General features: G+C 51.7%; 1 protein-coding gene across 6 annotated transcripts in view; it reads left to right on the top strand.

Moving 5' to 3' along the window:
* Positions 1-18672, top strand: part of DCTN1 (dynactin 1) — a 30698-nt gene extending 12026 nt beyond the window's left edge. For 2 of the 6 annotated variants that reach the window (XM_011980712.1, XM_011980711.1), the window contains exons 2-28: positions 1554-1799; positions 2073-2151; positions 2335-2369; positions 8094-8285; positions 8646-8843; positions 9001-9205; positions 9282-9360; positions 9481-9640; positions 9757-9861; positions 10356-10547; positions 10633-10749; positions 10968-11120; positions 11712-11872; positions 11980-12148; positions 12429-12497; positions 12741-12803; positions 12912-13061; positions 13223-13384; positions 13468-13599; positions 13824-13949; positions 14186-14328; positions 14603-14769; positions 16405-16538; positions 16656-16839; positions 17104-17183; positions 17686-17775; positions 18189-18672. In XM_011980712.1, coding sequence (XP_011836102.1) covers positions 1572-1799; positions 2073-2151; positions 2335-2369; positions 8094-8285; positions 8646-8843; positions 9001-9205; positions 9282-9360; positions 9481-9640; positions 9757-9861; positions 10356-10547; positions 10633-10749; positions 10968-11120; positions 11712-11872; positions 11980-12148; positions 12429-12497; positions 12741-12803; positions 12912-13061; positions 13223-13384; positions 13468-13599; positions 13824-13949; positions 14186-14328; positions 14603-14769; positions 16405-16538; positions 16656-16839; positions 17104-17183; positions 17686-17775; positions 18189-18326 — 3711 coding nt within the window. In that variant the 5' untranslated portion in view covers positions 1554-1571 and the 3' untranslated portion in view covers positions 18327-18672. Of the gene's footprint in view, positions 1-1553; positions 1800-2072; positions 2152-2334; positions 2370-3036; positions 3061-5057; positions 5471-6870; positions 6892-8093; positions 8286-8645; positions 8844-9000; positions 9206-9281; positions 9361-9480; positions 9641-9756; positions 9862-10355; positions 10548-10632; positions 10750-10967; positions 11121-11711; positions 11873-11979; positions 12149-12428; positions 12498-12740; positions 12804-12911; positions 13062-13222; positions 13385-13467; positions 13600-13823; positions 13950-14185; positions 14329-14602; positions 14770-16201; positions 16217-16404; positions 16539-16655; positions 16840-17103; positions 17184-17685; positions 17776-18188 lie in introns of those variants that run through there. The other 4 variants (XM_011980710.1, XM_011980708.1, XM_011980709.1 and 1 more) reach the window with 4 other exon arrangements.
* The last annotated feature ends 1483 nt before the right edge of the window (positions 18673-20155 follow it).

The following is a 20155-nucleotide window of genomic DNA, read 5'->3' as shown; positions in this document are numbered from 1 at the left end:
CCTGACCTCTGACTCTAATTGGCCCTCATACCAGGGGCTCCTGAGGGGGTCCACATTATCCTGGGGACTCAGAATGGGGATGATGTGTCAGAGAGGTCTTATAGTAAAGCCTTTCTTAAGAGCTGCTTTGTTATTTGTTACTTGCTTTCTTTCTCTTCTGAGACTGAATCTGTAGCTACTGTTGTGGCCCCCTGGTTCTGAGAGGCTTATTGGGGTTGGAAAGTGGGGGAGTCTCTGACTTTGGGTTCAGCCTCTTATATCACTGGCAATTCCTTTTATTATCAGGTCCATGAGAGCCATCCTGCTGTTCCAGGTGTGATTTGAGATCCTGGAACCTCTGAGAACTATATCCTCACCTTCCTGGATGAGCTCTTTGGGGAAGGGAATTAGGCAACGACAGGTTGGGAGGTGTCCTGGCTCTTCCATGGCTCTGCTAGGGCTCCCTTCTGAAGCTATTATGAATGAGAGTATCAGAAGGGACTCCCATAGAGTCTTTAGGATGATGGTATCACTTCATCATGCCTCATTCATCTGTTTGCTGCAAGGCCCCTGGTTCATGGAGTTGCTATTGCTAAAAATGACAAGTGTGATTTTCTTCTAAACCATGGGCCTATTTGGGACCTAATTTTCTATTGTGTTCAGTCATCATGGGTGTGCCAGAAGCTGAGAGCTGCCCAAGGAAAGTGTCTTAGTCTGTTCTTTTGCCTTGCTCATCTGTGGAGTGATAAACCATTCATTTGGACCACTGAGCAGAGTCTTGGGAACAGAGTGAGGGGTAGATCCACCCAATTTACTTGGCCTGTGTTTTCCTTTTTATAGCAAAATAGCATGGAAAAGAATCTCCAGAACTTGGGGATAGAGAGTTGACCAAACAAGACTCAGGCCAGGTAGAAGGGAGTTGAATGGTTGAATGGGCTGTGGTGAAGCATCTGGGGTTTCATGGTGGGTTGTGGATGGGGATGGGAGGAGTCAGATCGGGAAGAAGAGGTGGTGACTTAAGGGTCTGGAAGGCACAGTTGTGTGCCTCTGAAAGGATGAGGCCCAAGAAAACCATTTGAAACACAGAGGAGACAAGTGACAGTGGAAGGGGAAACAGGATTCTGTAGGTTCACCCACTGAATTGCCTGTCTTCCCAGCTCAGACTCCTGAGTCAGGGCATTGAGTTGTGGGGAGCCTGGTCTAAACTGAGTTATTTGCTTGAGCTTAATTCCCTTCCTGAGAGGAGAATTAAGGAGGCAGTGCTCCTGAGAAAGCAGCCATGTGGTGACATTCATAGACTGATCAGTGAATTCCGATTTGTTATAAAAAAATATAAACCCTTAAAAATTCTAGCAGATTCCAGAGGAATTTGGAGAAATCTTAGAAGAGAATATCACTGACATTTTTTCAGAGGGGAATTTGCAGGTCCACCCAATTCTGCAAATGGGGTTTAAGAAAATGATTCTGGTTGTTTTTCAGTCCAGCATCTTGTCTGAGGCATTTCTTATACATGAGAATGCCACCTTTGATCTGAGGCCTCTAACTGTCTATGTTTACCTGTGTCTTTCTTTCAGACGCCCAGCGGCAGCAGGATGAGTGCAGAGGCAAGCGCCCGGCCTCTGCGGGTGGGCTCCCGTGTAGAAGTGATTGGAAAAGGCCACCGAGGCACTGTGGCCTATGTTGGAGCCACACTCTTTGCTACTGGCAAATGGGTAGGCGTGATTCTGGATGAAGCAAAGGGCAAAAATGATGGAACTGTTCAAGGAAGGAAGTACTTCACTTGTGATGAAGGGCATGGCATCTTTGTTCGCCAGTCCCAGGTATTCACGCCCTTCTTCTGTGTGTGTGCATGTGTGCACATGTCTGTTGCATGTGCAGCTGATGTGTTGGTATTTCCTTTTCCTGAGCATGGGCATAAGCCTCTGGTTGGGAGAGTGGAAGGTAGTGGGGAAGGGAAGATTCGAGATCCATCCTTAGGGAAGCTGCCCTGTACTCTTGATTTGCTTGGAGCCTGGGGAGGGGCCCATATTACAGCCATCCTTGATCTGGCTATATTGAATCTATTGATCTGGCTATATTGAATCTGGCCTCAGATCCAGGTATTTGAAGATGGAGCAGATACTACTTCCCCAGAGACACCCGATTCTTCTGCTTCAAAAGTCCTCAAAAGAGGTAACAACCACCCACTTAAAGTTGCCTTCTCATAATCAGGAGGAGTCCCCAGGGCTTCTCCTCATAACATGGGGCCACAGTAGATCCTAAGATTTGTTTTCCATCACCACCATATTCCTTTATTATTATCTCCCCCTACCTCTCTATACAAGTACACACTTTGTTTCTGTTTGCTTTCTACAGAGGGAACTGATACAACTGCAAAGACTAGCAAACTGGTGAGTGGTTTGGGGGTGGAAATGGGGAGTAATAAAGGGAGGGGAAGGAGAAATATGGGGGATACCCAGTGCTAGGCAGGTAGAAGTAGTAGGTGAGTCTGAGTTGCCTTCAAATCTCTCCAGCTTCCCTAAGAAGGAGGCTTTCTGGGAGTTAATTTCTGCATTAGAGTTATAGTAAAGGTGGTAGCAGGGAAAAACTCATAGGCTCCATAAGTTCAGGGTCAAATGAGATTGAGCTGAGGGTGATAGGAAGGACAGGTCTAACCCAAGTAGTGTAGCCAACTTCCTACCTTTTGGAACCCAAAGATGCCAACATCTAAAGGGTCTGAGGGTAAGGTTAAGGTGGAAGATAGAGGAAGAAGCAATCTCCTATTCACAAGTGAATGGCGAGGAGTTGGACCCTCTACCTCCTGTTTTAAGCTGGATGCAGAGGGTGCTTCCTAGTTCCTCTCTGATACTCCGTAAAGGGTGTGTGAGGTGGAGCTGTAGACTCTGCAGCTTCTCTGGGCCAAGGGGTGAACATCATGGAAGCTGATCTTTGAGGGACTACTCATTTCACCCTGACAACCCCCTACCCCAACCTAACCTGTGTATGCCTGAGTTGGTCTTAACACCTATGCCCAGGACATCTGTTCTCTAACTCTGCCCTTTCCTACTCCTCATGCAGCGGGGACTGAAGCCTAAGAAGGTGGTGTGTTTACTATTTGTGCCTGGGTGGATGGGAGCCATGAGCCCCTTCCCCAGCTGTCCTGCATGTCCTTGGGCTGCTGCATGCCTGTGTGTGTGTGACCTTGGGCTGGGATGGCCAGAGGAAATGGTGGCCTTGGCTTTCAGAGTTCCTTTGAAGGGTGCAAGAACTTCAGGCTCAGTGTCCACGCCCAGGTAGCACTCACTAGGGATGATTCTCTCTGCCCCAGGACTCCAAGTCAAAGATTCCCCAGTCAAAAACTATAAGCATTTGACTGTAAATAGCAGCAGTGTGAAATAGATCATTTACTGGGTTACAGTGGGTTCTCGCTTAGCCCAAGCTTGGACAACCGTAGAAGGATAGACTAGGGGAATGGGACTGAGGAAGATACCAAGTGATGGGGTTTTGCAAGGAGATGGGAGGTCAGGGAACAGAGCATAGGGTAAGAACAGTCCCAAGCTGGAAAACCTAAGAGCCTTCATGTGCCTGCCTCTGGATGGGCTCTGCCATAAATATCCCCACACCCCGCAACTCTGCCCCATCAGTCTGTCCCTGCCTCCTTCCCCCTCTGGTGGTGTGCCTGAGGCCTACCTCCTACCCCTTGCAGCCTTTCATCAACCATCATTGGAGTGGGGCTCAATCATGTCACCTTCCCTCCCCTCCCCGCCACAGACTCTTTAAACTCTTCGATTGCTGCCATGACCACTTCCTCGTACCAGCCCTTGCCTTGGGCCTCTGCCCAAGCTCTTTTTGACCTGCATGTGCCTGTCTGGCCTGTATGTACTGTGTTGTATGTACAATTCTATGATTTCCTTGTTGTCAGCCTATCTCAGGCCTTTCTGACATTGCATGGAGAGCTGCTGGATTGGGGCTGTGGGAGGGGAGAGGAAAACATCGCCTTTTCCAGGAGGAAACCAGCTCCTGGTTGGTGATGGGTCCTCACTTTGAAGTCTTGCCATGGTAGAGACCACAACCATTGCTTTGGTTGGAAATGGGGATATAAAGAAAATAGTGCTGTGAAGGATCCTGGGCCCATTTCAGAGTCATAGAAACTTGGCGTTGTCCTTTGATTATTGTCTCCTGATTGGGGTTTCCATTTCACCTCAGGCCTTGAATAGAGAAGAGCATGAAACTATGGTCTTATATTTATGGAGTTCTTTACACAGCCTGGTCCGACCAGGGGCTTTGGCAGCTGCCTGGGGAAATGTGGGAAAGCCCAGGCTAGGCCACCCATGCTGCCCTTCTGCACTCATGTTGGAAAGTGTCAATCAGACAGTTGAGTGCCCCCACCCCGGGGCACCCCAGTCTTCCTCTCCAGTAGTTTTTTTCAAAGCAGATCACTTAGCCTAGGGCCCCTGCTCTCACCCATGTGGATCAGGGAGCTGGTTCCAGAGCAAAAGAATGTGCTTTGAAGGGGAAGGCAGAAGAAAACTCAGATGTCTCTGCAAAGTGCTTAGTTCTTTTTGGAAACCCTTTAGAGACAGGTTTTAACCTGTCTACAACCAGGGGATGGTTGGAGAGGAGCCCAACAGTCATTAGAACTGCTGCTACCCAGATGCATGTTCCCCAGGGTTTCTTAGTCACTGTGTGTGCTCCTCAGAGCTGAGTCCTGTTGCTGGAGGGGCACTCTAGATGTGTGTGTGCGCCAGATGAGAGACTGTAAGGGTGTTGCCAGGTTGTATAAGAGACAGAAGTGGAGTTAATGGGGCTATGGATGGGTGGGTGGGTGAGGGGGGCAGAGTGTGAGTATGATGAGAGAGACTGCTGGAGCAGAGAGGCCCTGTGTCCCTGCCCAGTGATGCCCTGGCCCCATAGAGTGCCATTTCTGGGATAGCCTCTGGCCCAGTTTTTTGGAGCACGCTCTTGGGGGTAGGCAAGGGAGGGAAGAGAGGAGCCAGAACCTGTTCTTTGGAGAAAGAAGCAGGACAAGCTCTGCGCATGACCATCCTGAGGAGGAGGAGCCAGCAAAGCCCTAGATGGTTGCTAGGTGACTGAGGAGCAGTGGCTCCACCCCCATGGAGCAGAGGAGGGTGGGTGCATGACGTCAGGTGGAGCTGGTGCTGCGGCCACTGAGGCTGCCATCAGCCTAAGCTGGTGAACTGGGCCAGGCACCGCTCCGGTGCCTGCCAGAGCCTGGCGATCTAGCTGCACATCTGCGGGGGCCTCTGTGTCAGAGCGGCGGCCGTTTGCAGGCTGGGAAGCTGCGGCACCGGGAAGCTGAGGCTGCATTGTTGGGATTTGATGCACTAATCTCCTGTCTCCGCCGCCTTTCCCTCTGTTCGGTCTCTTGCCCTCCCTCCCTTCGTCTGTCCTTCCTCTGTGTGTTTGTCTATCCTCCTCTGTCCCTTCTCTTTCCTCTCCTTGCTTTCTTTGGTTTTCTGCAATGATGAGACAGGCACCGACAGCCCGAAAGGTACTCTTGCTTGCTCTCGTCCTGCTGCTGGGTTGCCAGGGCAATGGTGGCAGCAGGCTGCTGGGGTGGGGGTGGGGGCTGATTGACTTCATCTGTCTACCTGGTCAGGGGAGGCGGGTGAGGACGAAGGTGGGTTAGGGAGAGTCGTGTGTCACCACTATGCCCCACACCCTGGGCATTTGCTTACGGCCTTGCCTGCTTTTGGCTCTGCCTGTGTTCCAGGCCTTATACCCAGTGGCCTCATAGGCTTGGGCTTCAGGCAGCCTCTACTGCATACTGGATCTGGGAGGATTTCCTGTGGTAGAACCTAGGGAAGCAGGCCCAGGTATCTCAGTGCCTCTAGCAGGCCTGCCTGCCTCACCCAGCCTTTGCTAGAATACCTCTTAGTTCTCCCCGCATCCCCCAACCCCCAGGGTTTGTATCAGGGCGCTTTACCAGGGTGGGATGGGAACCCTAGAATAGTTTTTGACCCACAGCTATGGAAGCTTAACCCAGGGTAGGAGGGGTGGGAATTGGTTTTCTTGGCCTCAGTGTATCCTGGAAATAAGGCCCAAGCCAAATCTTGTCTTGACTAGAGCAGTGAGATACTGGGTAGCAAGAACACTATTTGGAAATTGGAGTTAATTGTCCACTTACCATTTTGCAGTAACCTGAAGGGTTTCCAGATTTGATTTAGGGCTGTAGTTTTTCTGTGCTGCTGCCCACCCCCACCTCCTTTCCTACCGCTGGGTGGGGTTACTTTGCTGAGCTCTGGGCTTCTGCTAATGCAATATTCATGGTCCTGACACCTGAGCCCTCTTCCCTAGCGATGGGGACTGCTGCAGGATCTGATTCTGGGGAAGGGGGTTGGGGAGAGGAAGGACAGCAGCATTGCTCTGCCCTAGGGACCTGATCTCCCATTTCTGGGCTTAGATTACTTTTGTCACATGGGGTTTCTAGGGAGTTCTGTATAGAGTCTAGCACTTGAAGGAAGAGGCTGACCTGGGAAAGTCCTTGGGAGTGGTGGCTGGGCGGGGCCTCTGGCTCTGGATTGGAGTGGAAGAGATCGTTTGCAGGAGGACTGGTCTCTTGGGACCTTCTCACTAGCTGCTTCCTTGTTCTATGGCTCAGCCTAGAGATGGACTTCTGGGATTTCCGGGGTGTCTGAAGGGGTGAGGCCTGCAAGGATTGGACAAAAGTGGGAGCAGGAACCAAGGGGAACAGGAATTCTGGGTTCCTGAAGTAGGAACACAGTGATTCACTGAAGGGAGAAGGGGGTGGGATTAGGAGGAGGGTGGCTAACTGTAGCCCCATTCCTGTTACTACTTCTGCTCTCATTGCTGTCCCTTTTGCTCTCTGTCTTTCTGCCATTGCCCTTTCTTTCCTGACTACTTCTCTTCTGGCTCCTGTTGCCTGTCCAGACCACAACTCGGCGGCCCAAGGTGAGAAAACAGGCCCCTGTGTGAGCCACTGCTGAGTGAACACACACGTTTCAGGCATGTGCATGTATGAGGGCACGTGTATGAGCAAGTGAAAGTTGGTCATAGTGCATCCTGGGTTCTCTTCAGAGGAAAGGGGGGGTTCGCGGTGCTGGCAGACACCTCCTAGGGAAAATGGCTTTTGGCTTTTAGGAGGTTGTCTAAGCGAGTAGCTTCAATGCAAAAGAGAAATGAATGGGGTTGTAGTTAATCAAAGCAGGCTTTCTTGAACAAGGGAATTTTGACCTGTTTTGAGGGGAGGGATTGGAAGAAAGATGAAGAACTTGGCCATGTAAAATGTCAGCGGATAAGGAGGTGAGTGTGTCTGTGACAGGCTTTGGGTGGGGATGTCTGAGGATTGCACATGGTCTCTGAGTGTCAGCCCACTGGGAGACCTTGGGGCTCAGCACTTTGAGTACATTGGCAGGCCTGTCTGCTCCAGGACTTGAACTTCAGGTCAGCTTCTCTGCTCACCTCCTCCCCTGCCCCACAGGGACCTGGATAGTGTTGCCAGATCGGGGGAGATGACAGAAGGGTTGTTTCAAGGGGGAGTCTAGGGGTACAACTTTCACCTTGGCCCTTTTACCTGCAGGGTCCTCTGAAGTAGACTGAGAGAGGGAGATTCAGCTTGACTCCCATAGAGGGTTTAGCAGGGTAGAAAGCCTGGCACCCCCACTTTTGGCCCTGCCTTCTCTGGAAATTACATTGTAGTTTTTCCCTCTAGGGGTGGAGGGCATAGACCTGAAGCAAGGATGGGACTGAGAGTATTATGAAGTTGCTAGAATGATCACAAGTGGGTCATAGACGGGGGTTCTAGGGAATAGTGGATTCTGCTCTTACAGGTAGTGCCAGAGCTAGGAGGAATGCGCAGTCAGTGTCAAGCGAGGAGCCTTATAATCTTATGATGTCTTTCTCTTATCTTTTCCTCCCTCTCTCCTCTGCCTCCCTCCTCCCCCTGTCCTTTGTCACTATCTCTCTCTGCCTCTCTGTATCATTTTCCTTGTCCCCTTCATTCTTCTCTGTTCTCACTGTGCTTTGATATTCTCTTTCTGCTTTTTCTCTTCTCTGTCTCCTTCCCTTGCCATATTCTCATATTCTGTTTCTGTTCCTCTTACTACCCCTATCCTCTGCTCTCTTTCTGGTCTGCCTCTACCCTCTCTGAATAGCCCACCCGCCCAGCCAGTACTGGGGTGGCTGGGGCCAGTAGCTCCCTGGGCCCCTCTGGCTCAGCGTCAGCAGGTGAGCTGAGCAGCAGTGAGCCCAGCACCCCGGCTCAGACTCCGCTGGCAGCACCCATCATCCCCACGCCGGCCCTCACCTCTCCTGGAGCAGTCCCCCCGCTTCCTTCCCCCTCCAAGGTAAGGACTGGGGTAGGGATAAAGGAGAATCAAGATACCCAGAGGCTTATGGCTACCTGCTGTGTCTTGAAAATTTCTTGGGGTTGGCAAAGACCCAGAACTTGGATCAGAAAGGGTGAGGACGTAGCTTATGGATATCTTGCCACTGACTGAGTCACCCTTTCTTTTCTTGCCGTTATGCCATACTTTCCCCGTATATACTGTGCCACAGTTTCCTCTCAGATGTTCTTATGCCACTGACTTTTGGCCACCCTGGGGCTGGGTGATGTTTGCACACTTTATTGTGTTCTTTGCGCCAGCTCAGTGTTGGTGGAGAGGTGGGGTGGGCTGTGCAGAGACCATGAGGCCTCTCTTTTGCAGGAGGAGGAGGGACTAAGGGCTCAGGTGCGGGACCTGGAGGAAAAACTAGAGACCCTGAGACTGAAACGGGCAGAAGACAAAGCAAAGCTAAAAGAGCTGGAGAAACACAAAATCCAACTGGAGCAGGTGCAGGAATGGAAGAGCAAAATGCAGGAGCAGCAGGCCGACCTGCAGCGGCGCCTCAAGGAGGCGAGAAAGGTTTGACTCTGGATGAAGGGGGTGGCTGGGGTGGCCTGAGACCCAAGGAAGCATGCTGGAAACTAGACTGGAACTGGAGCCTGGAACACCCCGTGAGAAAGGGAGGCATGGGGCATCTCTGTGCTTGTACCCCCTCCCACCTCCACCTCTTCCTCAGGAAGCCAAGGAGGCCCTGGAGGCAAAGGAACGTTATATGGAGGAGATGGCTGATACTGCTGATGCCATTGAGATGGCCACTTTGGACAAGGAGATGGCTGAAGAGCGGGCTGAGTCCCTGCAGCAGGAGGTGGAGGCACTGAAAGAGCGAGTGGACGAGCTCACCACTGACTTAGAGATCCTCAAGGCTGAGATTGAAGAGAAGGGTAAGGGGCCCAGAGCCGCTGGGGGCCAAACGGTCGAGTGAGAACTATGCCTGAAAGTGTTAATGGTCTTCTCCAGGCTCAGATGGCGCTGCATCCAGTTATCAGCTCAAGCAGCTTGAGGAGCAGAACGCCCGCCTGAAGGATGCCCTGGTGAGGTAGGGTCTTTAGTGCTTGGCTCTGATGGTTACTCTTCTGTCTCCAAATGCATTAGAGCACCCATCGCCAGAGACTCTGACATGTGCTTTTCTCTTTCTGTCTTCCTAATGTCCCTGCAGGATGCGGGATCTTTCTTCCTCAGAGAAGCAGGAGCATGTGAAGCTCCAGAAGCTCATGGAAAAGAAGAACCAAGAACTGGAAGTTGTGAGGCAGCAGCGGGAGCGTCTGCAGGAGGAGCTAAGCCAGGCAGAGAGCACCATTGATGAGCTCAAGGAGCAGGTCTGGGGAGCCTAGCCCCTCACCCAGAATCCCCCACCTGACTCTCCTGTTAGTTGGTGCCTCCTCTTTCTAGGTGCCTTCCAGCAGCCCTTCTCCCCATCTTCCCTGTAACACAGGTGGATGCTGCTCTGGGTGCTGAGGAGATGGTGGAGATGCTGACAGATCGGAACCTGAATCTGGAAGAGAAAGTGCGCGAGTTGAGGGAGACTGTGGGAGACTTGGTAAGAGAAGAGCAGACCCCTGACATCTGACCCTGATGGTGGGTATTTGGAAGGGACCTGCTGAGAAAAAGATTGACATGTGACCCCTGGCCTTTTTTGAGCAAGGTGTGCAGTGAGGGACCCAGCCTGGGCTTGCTGCACTGACCCTGCCTGTTTTTTTTTTTTTCCCCCAAGATGGCATCTCACTCTGTTGCCTGGCTGGAGGGCAGTGGCGCAATAATCTTGGCTCACTGCAACATCCGCCTCCCAGGTTCAAGTGATTCTCCTGCCTCAGCCTCCCGAGTAGCTGGTACTACAGTCACGCACCACCACACCCAGCTAATTTTTGTATTTTTAGTAGAGATGGGGTTTCACCATGTTGGCCAGCATAGTCTCGATCTCGACCTCATGATCAGCCCGCTTCGGCCTCCCAGAGTGCTGGGATTACAGGTGTGAGCCACTGCGCTCAGCCAACCCTGCCTTTCTTTTGCCCCAACTGTGGTGTGGTGTCCTAGGAAGCGATGAATGAGATGAACGACGAGCTGCAGGAGAATGCACGTGAGACAGAACTGGAGCTGCGGGAGCAGCTGGACATGGCGGGCGCGCGGGTTCGTGAGGCCCAGAAGCGTGTGGAGGCAGCCCAGGAGACGGTTGCAGACTACCAGCAGACCATTAAGAAGTACCGCCAGCTGACCGCCCATCTTCAGGTGCATGCCTACTGCTTGCTGTCTGCCCACCATCACCCCAGGGCTTCCTTAAGACCCAGGTGTGCTTCATTGTCTCTCCTTCTAGGATGTGAATCGGGAACTGACAAACCAGCAGGAAGCATCTGTGGAGAGGCAACAGCAGCCACCTCCAGAGACCTTTGACTTCAAAATCAAGTTTGCTGAGACTAAGGCCCATGCCAAGGTCAGGAAAGTGGGTGGGTCTGAGGGAGCCCTGCCTGGGTTGAACTGGTATGGGGTTCTGGGCTTCAGATTCCTGGGGGAAGGGGTGCTTTGTGTAGTGGTTTGGAAGACTCTGGCCTGAGCTTGCCCTAGAAGCAAGGCATCTCCTGGAGCAAGGCTTGGGAATTCTGGGGCTCTTTCAACTCTGGCTAAGAGTCTTCCTCCCTGTTCACCTCACAGGCAATTGAGATGGAATTGAGGCAGATGGAGGTGGCCCAGGCCAACCGACACATGTCCCTGCTGACAGCCTTCATGCCTGACAGCTTCCTTCGGCCAGGTGGGGACCATGACTGCGTTCTGGTGCTGCTACTCATGCCTCGTCTCATTTGCAAGGTACAGCCAATCAATCACATGTTCCACAGAAATCTAATGAACTTGCCATGAACCAGGCATTGAAGATGCTGAGTGAAGACAACAGAGTCTCTGCCCACAAAGAGTTTATGGTGTAGTGGAGGAACACAGCAAAGTCACTGATGAATATATATTACAAATGGTGTGCTTTCAAGAAGAGATAGGTTCTGTGAGAGAGCACAATTGGAGATTTAGAGGCGAACAGGGTGTGACTGAGGGAATAACATTGTCTGAGGGCCACGAGCTGCCTGGGGGTTAACGTTGGGGGTGATTGGCAGGATAGCATTCTAGGTGGAGAGATAGCAGGAGTGGCAGCTTTAAGTCAGGAAAGACCTTGGTTCCACTGGTCCCACTACCCTTTCATTTTCATATCCTGACTCCTCACAACTTCCAGTAATCACATCACTACCCTTTCCCCATGCGAGATTCCCCACCCAGGTAAGAGCTATTTCTGCTTTCTCTCCCATGTGTGTCCATGCTGCCCACATAGTTAAGTTCTGAGTACTGTATTCCTGAGTCTGTGTTGTCCATCCTCTGCTCTGAGGCCCAGGTTCCTGGTGTTTTTTCCCACAGGCAGAGCTGATCCGGAAGCAGGCCCAGGAGAAGTTTGAACTAAGTGAGAACTGTTCAGAGCGGCCTGGGCTGCGAGGAGCTGCTGGGGAACAACTCAGCTTTGCTGCTGGACTGGTGTACTCGCTGAGCCTACTGCAGGCCACGCTACACCGCTATGAGCAGTAAGTGACTCCTCACTCCCTCACCCCAGGGTCAGGGGTCCAGAATTGGCCAGAACTGAGATTGCCTGTCAGACTCTAGCCTCACAGCCCTCTTCTCTGGTCTCTAGTGCCCTCTCTCAGTGCAGTGTGGATGTGTATAAGAAAGTGGGCAGCCTCTACCCTGAGATGAGTGCCCATGAGCGTTCATTGGATTTCCTCATTGAACTGCTGCACAAGGATCAGCTGGATGAGACTGTCAATGTGGAGCCTCTCACCAAGGCCATCAAGTACTATCAGGTGTGGAGCGAGAATTTGGGCTTGGGGCAGGAGGCAGGGAAGCTTTCACTTGATGAGGGCTCTTACTAATATTATCAAGGTTGTATGTCCCATGCTCGCTGTTTGAGGCCTGGTTTGCTCCTAGATGATCTCTCCATATGATGCAGCTGCTTGAGGGCTTTGGATTGTCTTGTACCTCCAGAGACCCATGATGACCAGGGCTCAAACTACAGTTTGGGAAGAACTCCCCACCCCCTCCAGGGCCTAAAAGTTGTCTGTTTCTTTTGTTATCTCTCTTCAGCATCTGTACAGCATCCACCTTGCCGAACAACCTGAGGACTGTACTATGCAGCTGGCTGACCACATTAAGGTGAAGTGTCTGGGCCAGTGATTGAGCCCCCGTGGAGATCAGCAATGGAGGGCATCAGGTCAAGAGATCAGGCACCCAAGAAGTATCACATAAGACTAGGGCAGAGTTACCAAAGCCGTATCAGGGAAACTAGAGGACTACTTACGTATGGGGGTCAGCAGAGGATGAGGACTTCTTAGAGATGTCGATAAGGCAAAAGGGCTCCTGCTGGGGGCTGATGATTGCATGCATCTGTCCTTACAGTTCACGCAAAGTGCTCTGGACTGCATGAGTGTGGAGGTAGGACGGCTGCGTGCCTTCTTGCAGGTGAGAGCACTTCTAGATCTCTGTGAGCTCCTCTTCTTAGTCCTCACTTCCTTACTCCCAGCCTTAATGCTAACTTGGTTCTCCATCTATTTTCTTTTTCCTGAGTAGGGTGGACAGGAGGCTACAGATATTGCCCTTCTGCTCCGGGATCTGGAAACTTCGTGCAGTGACATCCGCCAGTTCTGCAAGAAGATCCGAAGGCGAATGCCAGGGACAGATGCTCCTGGGATCCCAGCTGCACTGGCCTTTGGACCACAGGTTTAGGGCTGCAACTGGGGAAGGAAGGAAACTGAGTAGAAACAGGAGGGGCATAGCACTTAAAGATCTGGATCTGGTTAGGGGACAAATATGGTTTTGGGGTAGCTGGAAACTGTGGTACTGAACGCAGGGTTGACTCCTGACTCTGGCCCATCACACAGGTATCTGACACGCTCCTAGACTGCAGGAAACACTTGACATGGGTCGTGGCTGTGCTGCAGGAGGTGGCAGCTGCTGCTGCCCAGCTCATTGCCCCACTGGCGGAGAATGAGGGGCTACCTGTGGCTGCCCTGGAGGAACTGGCTTTCAAAGCAAGCGAGCAGGTGGGCCTGAATGGCTGGGCAGAAGGTGTAGGGAGAGTCAGTGACCAGTGTGGGGCTTTCACTTCTGCCCTTGGCTCCTGCAGATCTATGGGACCCCTTCCAGCAGCCCCTATGAGTGTCTGCGCCAGTCATGCAACATCCTCATCAGTACCATGAACAAGCTGGCCACAGCCATGCAGGAGGGGGAGTATGATGCAGAGCGGCCCCCCAGCAAGGTGGGTGGAGATTTCCTTGGAGAAGTTGCAGAGGCCTGTAGGAGTAAGACTTGCAGAGCTACTGCTAGTTGTGGGAGGACAGGGAGACAGGAGGAAGGCATCTGGAGAGCACCATCCTGCCTAGAAGGCAGGGTTTCCCTGTAACTGGATCTCTCTGAAAGGAGCACGTTGATGATCTCTTCTCTCCACCCTCACTTTCTCACCCGCCACCGACCATTCCTTAGCCTCCACCAGTTGAGTTGCGGGCTGCCGCCCTTCGTGCAGAGATCACAGATGCTGAAGGACTGGGTTTGAAGCTCGAAGATCGAGAGACAGTTATTAAGGAGTTGAAGAAGTCACTCAAGATTAAGGTGAGGGTAGTGTAGGCTCAGGATCTGGGGGCCAGGAAGTTGGTGGGACCCTGGCAAGCAGTGAATGTTGGGGATCCGGGACTAAAACGGCTTGGGAGTTAAGGGGAGAAGTGGGGCCTGCAATCAATGGGAGCTCTAGTGAACCCTCAGGGAGCCTCCTATCTCATGGTCTAGCCCCCAGTTTCCAGGGACTGTGGGGAGGATGTCAGGGATCTAGAAGTTCTGTCCTTGTCCAGGGAGAGGAGCTAAGTGAGGCCAATGTGCGGCTGAGCCTCCTGGAGAAGAAGTTGGACAGTGCTGCCAAGGATGCAGATGAGCGTATCGAGAAAGTCCAGACTCGGCTGGAGGAGACCCAGGCACTGCTGCGGAAGAAGGAGAAGTCAGGCACTTTCCCTGGGGCCTTGCTTCCTCTAATCCTCCCCACTGCTGGAGCTCTCTGCCTCCTAACCCATACCCCTACTCAGGTTCTCTTATAGTGAGACTCCCCATTTTCTTTACCCACTGCCAACTCCATTGCATCACCCTAGCCTCAGCCTGTGCTGCTCTGCCCTGGCTGCTCACTAGCATGGCTATTCCAAGGACCTCTCAGGACTGAATAGTCAAGGGGTGTTTTGGAGAAGGGACACTGCCAAAGCCCAGATTCTCTTTCACAGAGATTTTGAGGAGACAATGGATGCACTCCAGGCTGACATCGACCAGCTGGAGGCAGAGAAGACAGAACTAAAGCAACGGCTGAACAGCCAGTCTAAGCGCACAATTGAGGGGCTCCGGAGCCCTCCTCCTTCAGGCATTGCTACTCTGGTCTCTGGCATTGCTGGTGGTGAGTACAGTGGAATAGGCAGCAGTAGCACAGAGGAGATTGTCCTCTCTCCTGTCCTTGGCCTCAGTTTGACCTCTGTCCCCCCCTCCTTTAGCCCCAGGATATTCAGCCAGGAATATGCTTGCACAGTTTCACTCTGTGCCAGTTTTCACCAAGTTTTCCCTTTCCCTGAAGATATGTGCTGAGTTCCTCTGGGCAAAGGAGGGCTTTACTAAATTGTTAATGAGGCTCAGAATAATCATGACAGTTGGTCTCTAGTAGGTGTCCTTTCTGGCTCTGTAATCTGACCTTTCTGCTCAGCCCTATATCCCAGAGGGCTGTCAGCCATCAGCAGGCTGGGCTGACTCTCCTGGGGCATCCGGCCCTGCCTATTACCTGCTCTTGATTGCTTCTCTGCTTGGGTGCTGTGTTTTCTCACTGAGTTCATGGGGCTTCATTCTATGATGTGGCCATATCTTCCACTGCTGAATTATCCCAGTTTCACTTGGGGCTTGTGTTTTGACCTTTGCCTAGTTACTCAGTATAATCAGGGCTCCTCACCTAGAGTTTTTCTGGTTACCAGTTTCAGCCTCCCCAGTTTCCTGGCTCAGGAGGTGGCTGCTGCTGTCTTTGTTCTCCTCTGCCCTATAGTTTTTGTTTGCTCTCCAGTTTCCCACTTACCCTCCAGAAGACAGGCTCTTTGCCCTGGAATTAAACCCTTAGGGCCTCCAGACTTTCCCAGCTGCTCCCGTGTCTTGTCAGCTGACCTTACCTACATAGAGTCTTCGACAAAGTCTCTGTCACTGACACCCCTTGATCTTGCGAGGTGACCAAGTACCTTCTTGACTTTAGACTGTTGTGGTACAGACAGCTCTGTGTTCTTTGGAGAGTGTTTCCAGAGTTACTACTTTGTGTTGTTTTTAGCACTCTTGAAACAAACATTAGCACTCTTTAAACAAACGTCGTTCTGAATTTATGAAACTTCCCACCAAAAAAGAAGGTGTTTTCCTCAGAGCAGTGGAGAATCCTGAGGAGCAAGGGAGTGTGTTTGCTTCCCCAACTTAAGCTTTGCTGCTGGTGAGCACTAAGGGTGCAGACATATTGGGGTCTCTGGAGCATTCTCCATGCCCTTCCTGGAGATGGCGTCTGAGGCAGGGAGGCAGGAACAGCCTCGTGTTCCGAGTGCTTTGTGCAGTGCACACTCCCTTTGCCACTGTTCCTCACACGTACCCTGTCTTATGGCCTCACTCCTGTTTGGTGTCTTTCTTTCACGCAAATCAGCTCGTCCACAAAGATAGGTGGCAGAGGGTCTTGTTAGAGAAAGTATGCTGATTAGGAAAAGGGTTTTCCTGCAGGTTGTGTCCAAGATCCTCTGGTGTGTCCCCCTAACCTGCAAATCACCTAACTCCTCTCTCCTCTTTTCCTGCTCCCCCATGGGCTATCCCGAGCACAGAAGAACAACAGCGAGGTAGAGACCCACTCAGGCTGGGGGTTACCAGGGCTGGTGGGAAATGGAGCTAAGGGAGCAGGGTGAGGGGAGAGCCAGGACTGGAGGTGGGTGATGGGGGGATGCGGAAAGCGGGGAAGAGCAGGAATGGAGCCCTGTGTTCAACCCTCTCCACTTGGGGCTGATGACATTTGTTATGGTCCCTACAGGAGCTGTCCCTGGGCAGGCTCCAGGGTCTGTGCCAGGCCCAGGGCTGGTGAAGGACTCACCACTGCTGCTTCAGCAGATATCTGCCATGAGGCTGCACATCTCCCAGCTCCAGCATGAGAATAACATCCTCAAGGTGAGGGAGCCACGGGGAGGACTGGGATGGGGGATGGAGCATATTCGCCCCATTGATGATAGATGGCAGGGGCCTCCTAGCACCTCTTAACCACTACCCTTCTTTTTTCATCCACAGGGAGCCCAGATGAAGGCATCCTTGGCATCCCTGCCCCCTCTGCATGTTGCAAAGCTATCCCATGAGGGCCCTGGCAGTGAGTTACCAGCTGGAGCGCTGTATCGTAAGACCAGCCAGCTGCTGGAGACGTTGAATCAGTTGAGCACACACACACACGTAGTAGACATCACTCGCACTAGCCCTGGTATGTACCTGCCAACCCCCAAGATGAATAAAACCACCCCCTCTACTTGACCCAGGGATTTAGGCCCTGCTCAGGTGGTGCCCCTACCACAGAAGCTCTTCCCAGCAGTGTTCTTTGGCTTCACTGTTCAGTTTTCTTGATTCACCCACTCTCTCTCAAGTACTTGTTCTGTTAGAGAATCTCATACCTGCACCCCTAACCCTTAATCCAGTACAACTGCCTGCCTGCGCCTTGGTGGGCCTCACCAGCTTTCTCTCCCCACAGCTACCAAGAGTCCATCAGCCCAACTTATGGAGCAAGTGGCTCAGCTTAAGTCCCTGAGTGACACCATTGAGAAGCTCAAGGTCAGCTCAGACTTTGCCCTGCAGAGCTCACTTCACAGTGGAGTCAGGCACTTCTGGAGTTCCTCTGAGCCTGGCCCTATGCTAGACAGCAACTGGGGAGGAGGTGGAAGGGAAGGCAGGGTTCTTGCCTTGGAAGTTCACTGTCTCAGTGCAAACAGAAGACAGATTCTCATAACAGAATGGATTAGCTGGGATAATCTTTAGCGTGACTGGTTCAGGCTTTAGATTCCATCAGAGCTGAGATCATTGTGGGGTAGAATGGTTGGGCGTGGCTTCCCAAGGGCGGTAGACTGTGAGTTGGACCTTACAGGATGAGGACTTGTAAAGTAAGGAGGAGTGTTGGGGAGGGGGGATGGGGTTGGAGATGAGAGCAAAAGTATGGTGATACAGAGGACTAAGTTCCTGCCCCCTTGGTATTAGTGTCTCTGTGAAACCAGGCGGTCTTGTGCTAGCCTGTGGGGGTCCCCTAAATGAACCCTTGTCTTTCTCTCCCCTTCCCTAGGATGAGGTCCTCAAGGAGACAGTATCTCAGCGCCCTGGAGCCACAGTACCCACTGACTTTGCCACCTTCCCTTCATCAGCCTTCCTCAGGGTGAGGGGGAGATGGGGTGGAGGACGGGACAATGTGGAGAAGCTCAGGTGGGCCCCCCTCTCCTCCAGAATTGGAAGAGGCCTTTGGAGTCTCAGGTCTAACAACTACATACCTTGGGTTATCTGGCCAAATCTTACTTACAGGTAACAGAAGTGCTTATGATGCTTTGAAATTCCAATATTTTAGCACCTAAACACTTTCTGTGACTTTTGACACCAGGAGAGGCTCAAAACTCCCTTGTCAGATTATGTATCCCTATTCTAATTTGAAAAATGTGGTCACCAAAGCCCAGGATCTCAGAAGCCCCAGCCACCTAGGAGCTGCCTTGGTCTCAGTGCTCAGGGACCCCTTCAGTGGCCTACAGCTCAAGTAAGCCCCTGACCTGGAGTCTTTTTCTCCTCATCAACCACCAGGCCAAGGAGGAGCAGCAGGATGACACAGTCTACATGGGCAAAGTGACCTTCTCCTGTGCGGCTGGTCTTGGACAGCGACACCGGCTGGTGCTGACCCAGGAGCAGCTGCACCAGCTTCACAGTCGCCTCATCTCCTAAGCACTCCTTTCCCCTGCTGTCCCCTTCGACCCTCAGCCCTCTGGTGCCGCTCTGCCCGATGCACAGCCACCTCAGCCAGCCCCCAGGTAGAAACATGTGGGTTAAGCTCTTCCTGCCCCATTCAGCTTCACTCCCACCCTTTCAGCATCCTGCCCCTTCACCTTGACCTGGGTTCCCCCACTCCCGTTCCCTGGCCTCTGCCATAATTTGCTGTTCAATTGCTCCCTCCTTCCTGAGGGGCCTCAGGGCATGTGGGGGGTAGGCTGAGACCCCACCACCAAAGGTTGAGTGAGGTCCTCTTGATTGAGGACTTCACCCCTTGATTAAAGCAACTTCTGCTTCAGTGGTTCCTGTGTGTGTTGAGAATGGGACTTGGGCCATTCAGCTCAGAGCAGGAAGGGAGGAGAAGTGATGCTGAGGAAGCTTTAGCTGTATCAAATTTGAGGGCTTCTCTTCGTAGTGACCAGCAGAATGCTGTTTCTAAAATTCATGTGCAGTTAGTTACTCTAAGCAAGGGGGAAAGGGCTAGACTTAGGACTAGGTACCTAAGTTCATTTATGGAGTTAGGAGGGCTGGGAGGGTGTAGCCTCTGCCAACCCTGCCTCTGCTTCCTGTAGCTTCCACTGCTCTTTATTCCAGTTTTTGGAGCCAGAGTAATGATATGATCACCACCCCAGCCAATTTTCTGATGCACTGGCCAGAGTCTTCCCGTAAGATCTGGGGCCTCTCAGAGGAAACATTTACTAAATAAGGGGAAACTAAAGTGGCATACTAGTAAAGGATAGAAGGTACAAAAGCTACTCCCAACCCCACTACAAATTAGAATCACCTGGGGAGTTTCTTTTAAAATGTAAGAGATTTCTGGTTCTTGACTCAGACCTGCTAAAAACACTTCCAGAGTTGGGACTCATTAGGCTGGTAAACAGCACCCCAGCATTGTAGATATTAGCTCCAGTTTAGATTAGTTGGCTAGCTCCTTTATACTCTCTTTTTTCCCCACTTGGGGAGAGAAGTCCAGTCCAGACTCCCAAAAGGCTCTGATCTAGATGCAGAAAGAGACCCTTGGCCCTGCAGAGAGCCAGGCCTGAATTAGGCCAGATCCTTTGCTTGTGTGCTTTCTGTCTTGAAGGGAATGGCAAACAGGAGGGCGGTTGCTCCAAGGTGGGCGTCCAGGGACTGTATTCTCAACGAGTATACTGTCTGGGAGGTCAGCGGGTTATGATATTTGAATGCCTGCTCTGTACCTTGGCTCTTCTCACCTGGGATTCTGAGAGAAAGTGATTTGATCACCTTTCCTCAATACTCTCAATGATGGTACACAACCAGTATCATTCTAGATGTATAGGATATATTGCATTACATAATAAGAGATTAATTCTCACAGAACTGGTTGAGAAGGGTTATTGTGTCTTGAACCAGAGAGTCTTCACCTCACGTCTCCAAATTGGGCTCTGCTAGAGCTAAGAAAATCACAGACCACACTGTCCTTTCCTTGGGATTGGATTCTACCCAAGCTGCTGACCTACCTTCTGATTGGTGTGGTTAAGACACTGAGGCCAAGCAACTTCTGGTGGCACTTTGAAAGGAGAACAGGGCTTTTTGTTCCATCCTTTTCCCTTGGTGGCAGTTTCTCACTACTTAAACTACTGCTCTCTTGAATGCCGAATTCATTCACCCAATTATTTGTTGGCTGTCTCCTTGTGAGTGCCCCACAGGTATCTTAAGAGTCAGCATATCCAAAACTGAAATCATCTCTTCTGTGTCCTACATGTGACAAGCCACAAACCTGGATATCCTTGACTCCTTCTTTGATCTCCTTAGCTAATTTA

Source organism: Mandrillus leucophaeus, unplaced genomic scaffold, assembly GCF_000951045.1.
Source record: "Mandrillus leucophaeus isolate KB7577 unplaced genomic scaffold, Mleu.le_1.0 Scaffold216, whole genome shotgun sequence".
NCBI lineage: Eukaryota > Metazoa > Chordata > Mammalia > Primates > Cercopithecidae > Mandrillus > Mandrillus leucophaeus.
Note: the sequence above shows the minus strand (reverse complement) of the source record. Positions and strands in the feature narration are given on the sequence as shown.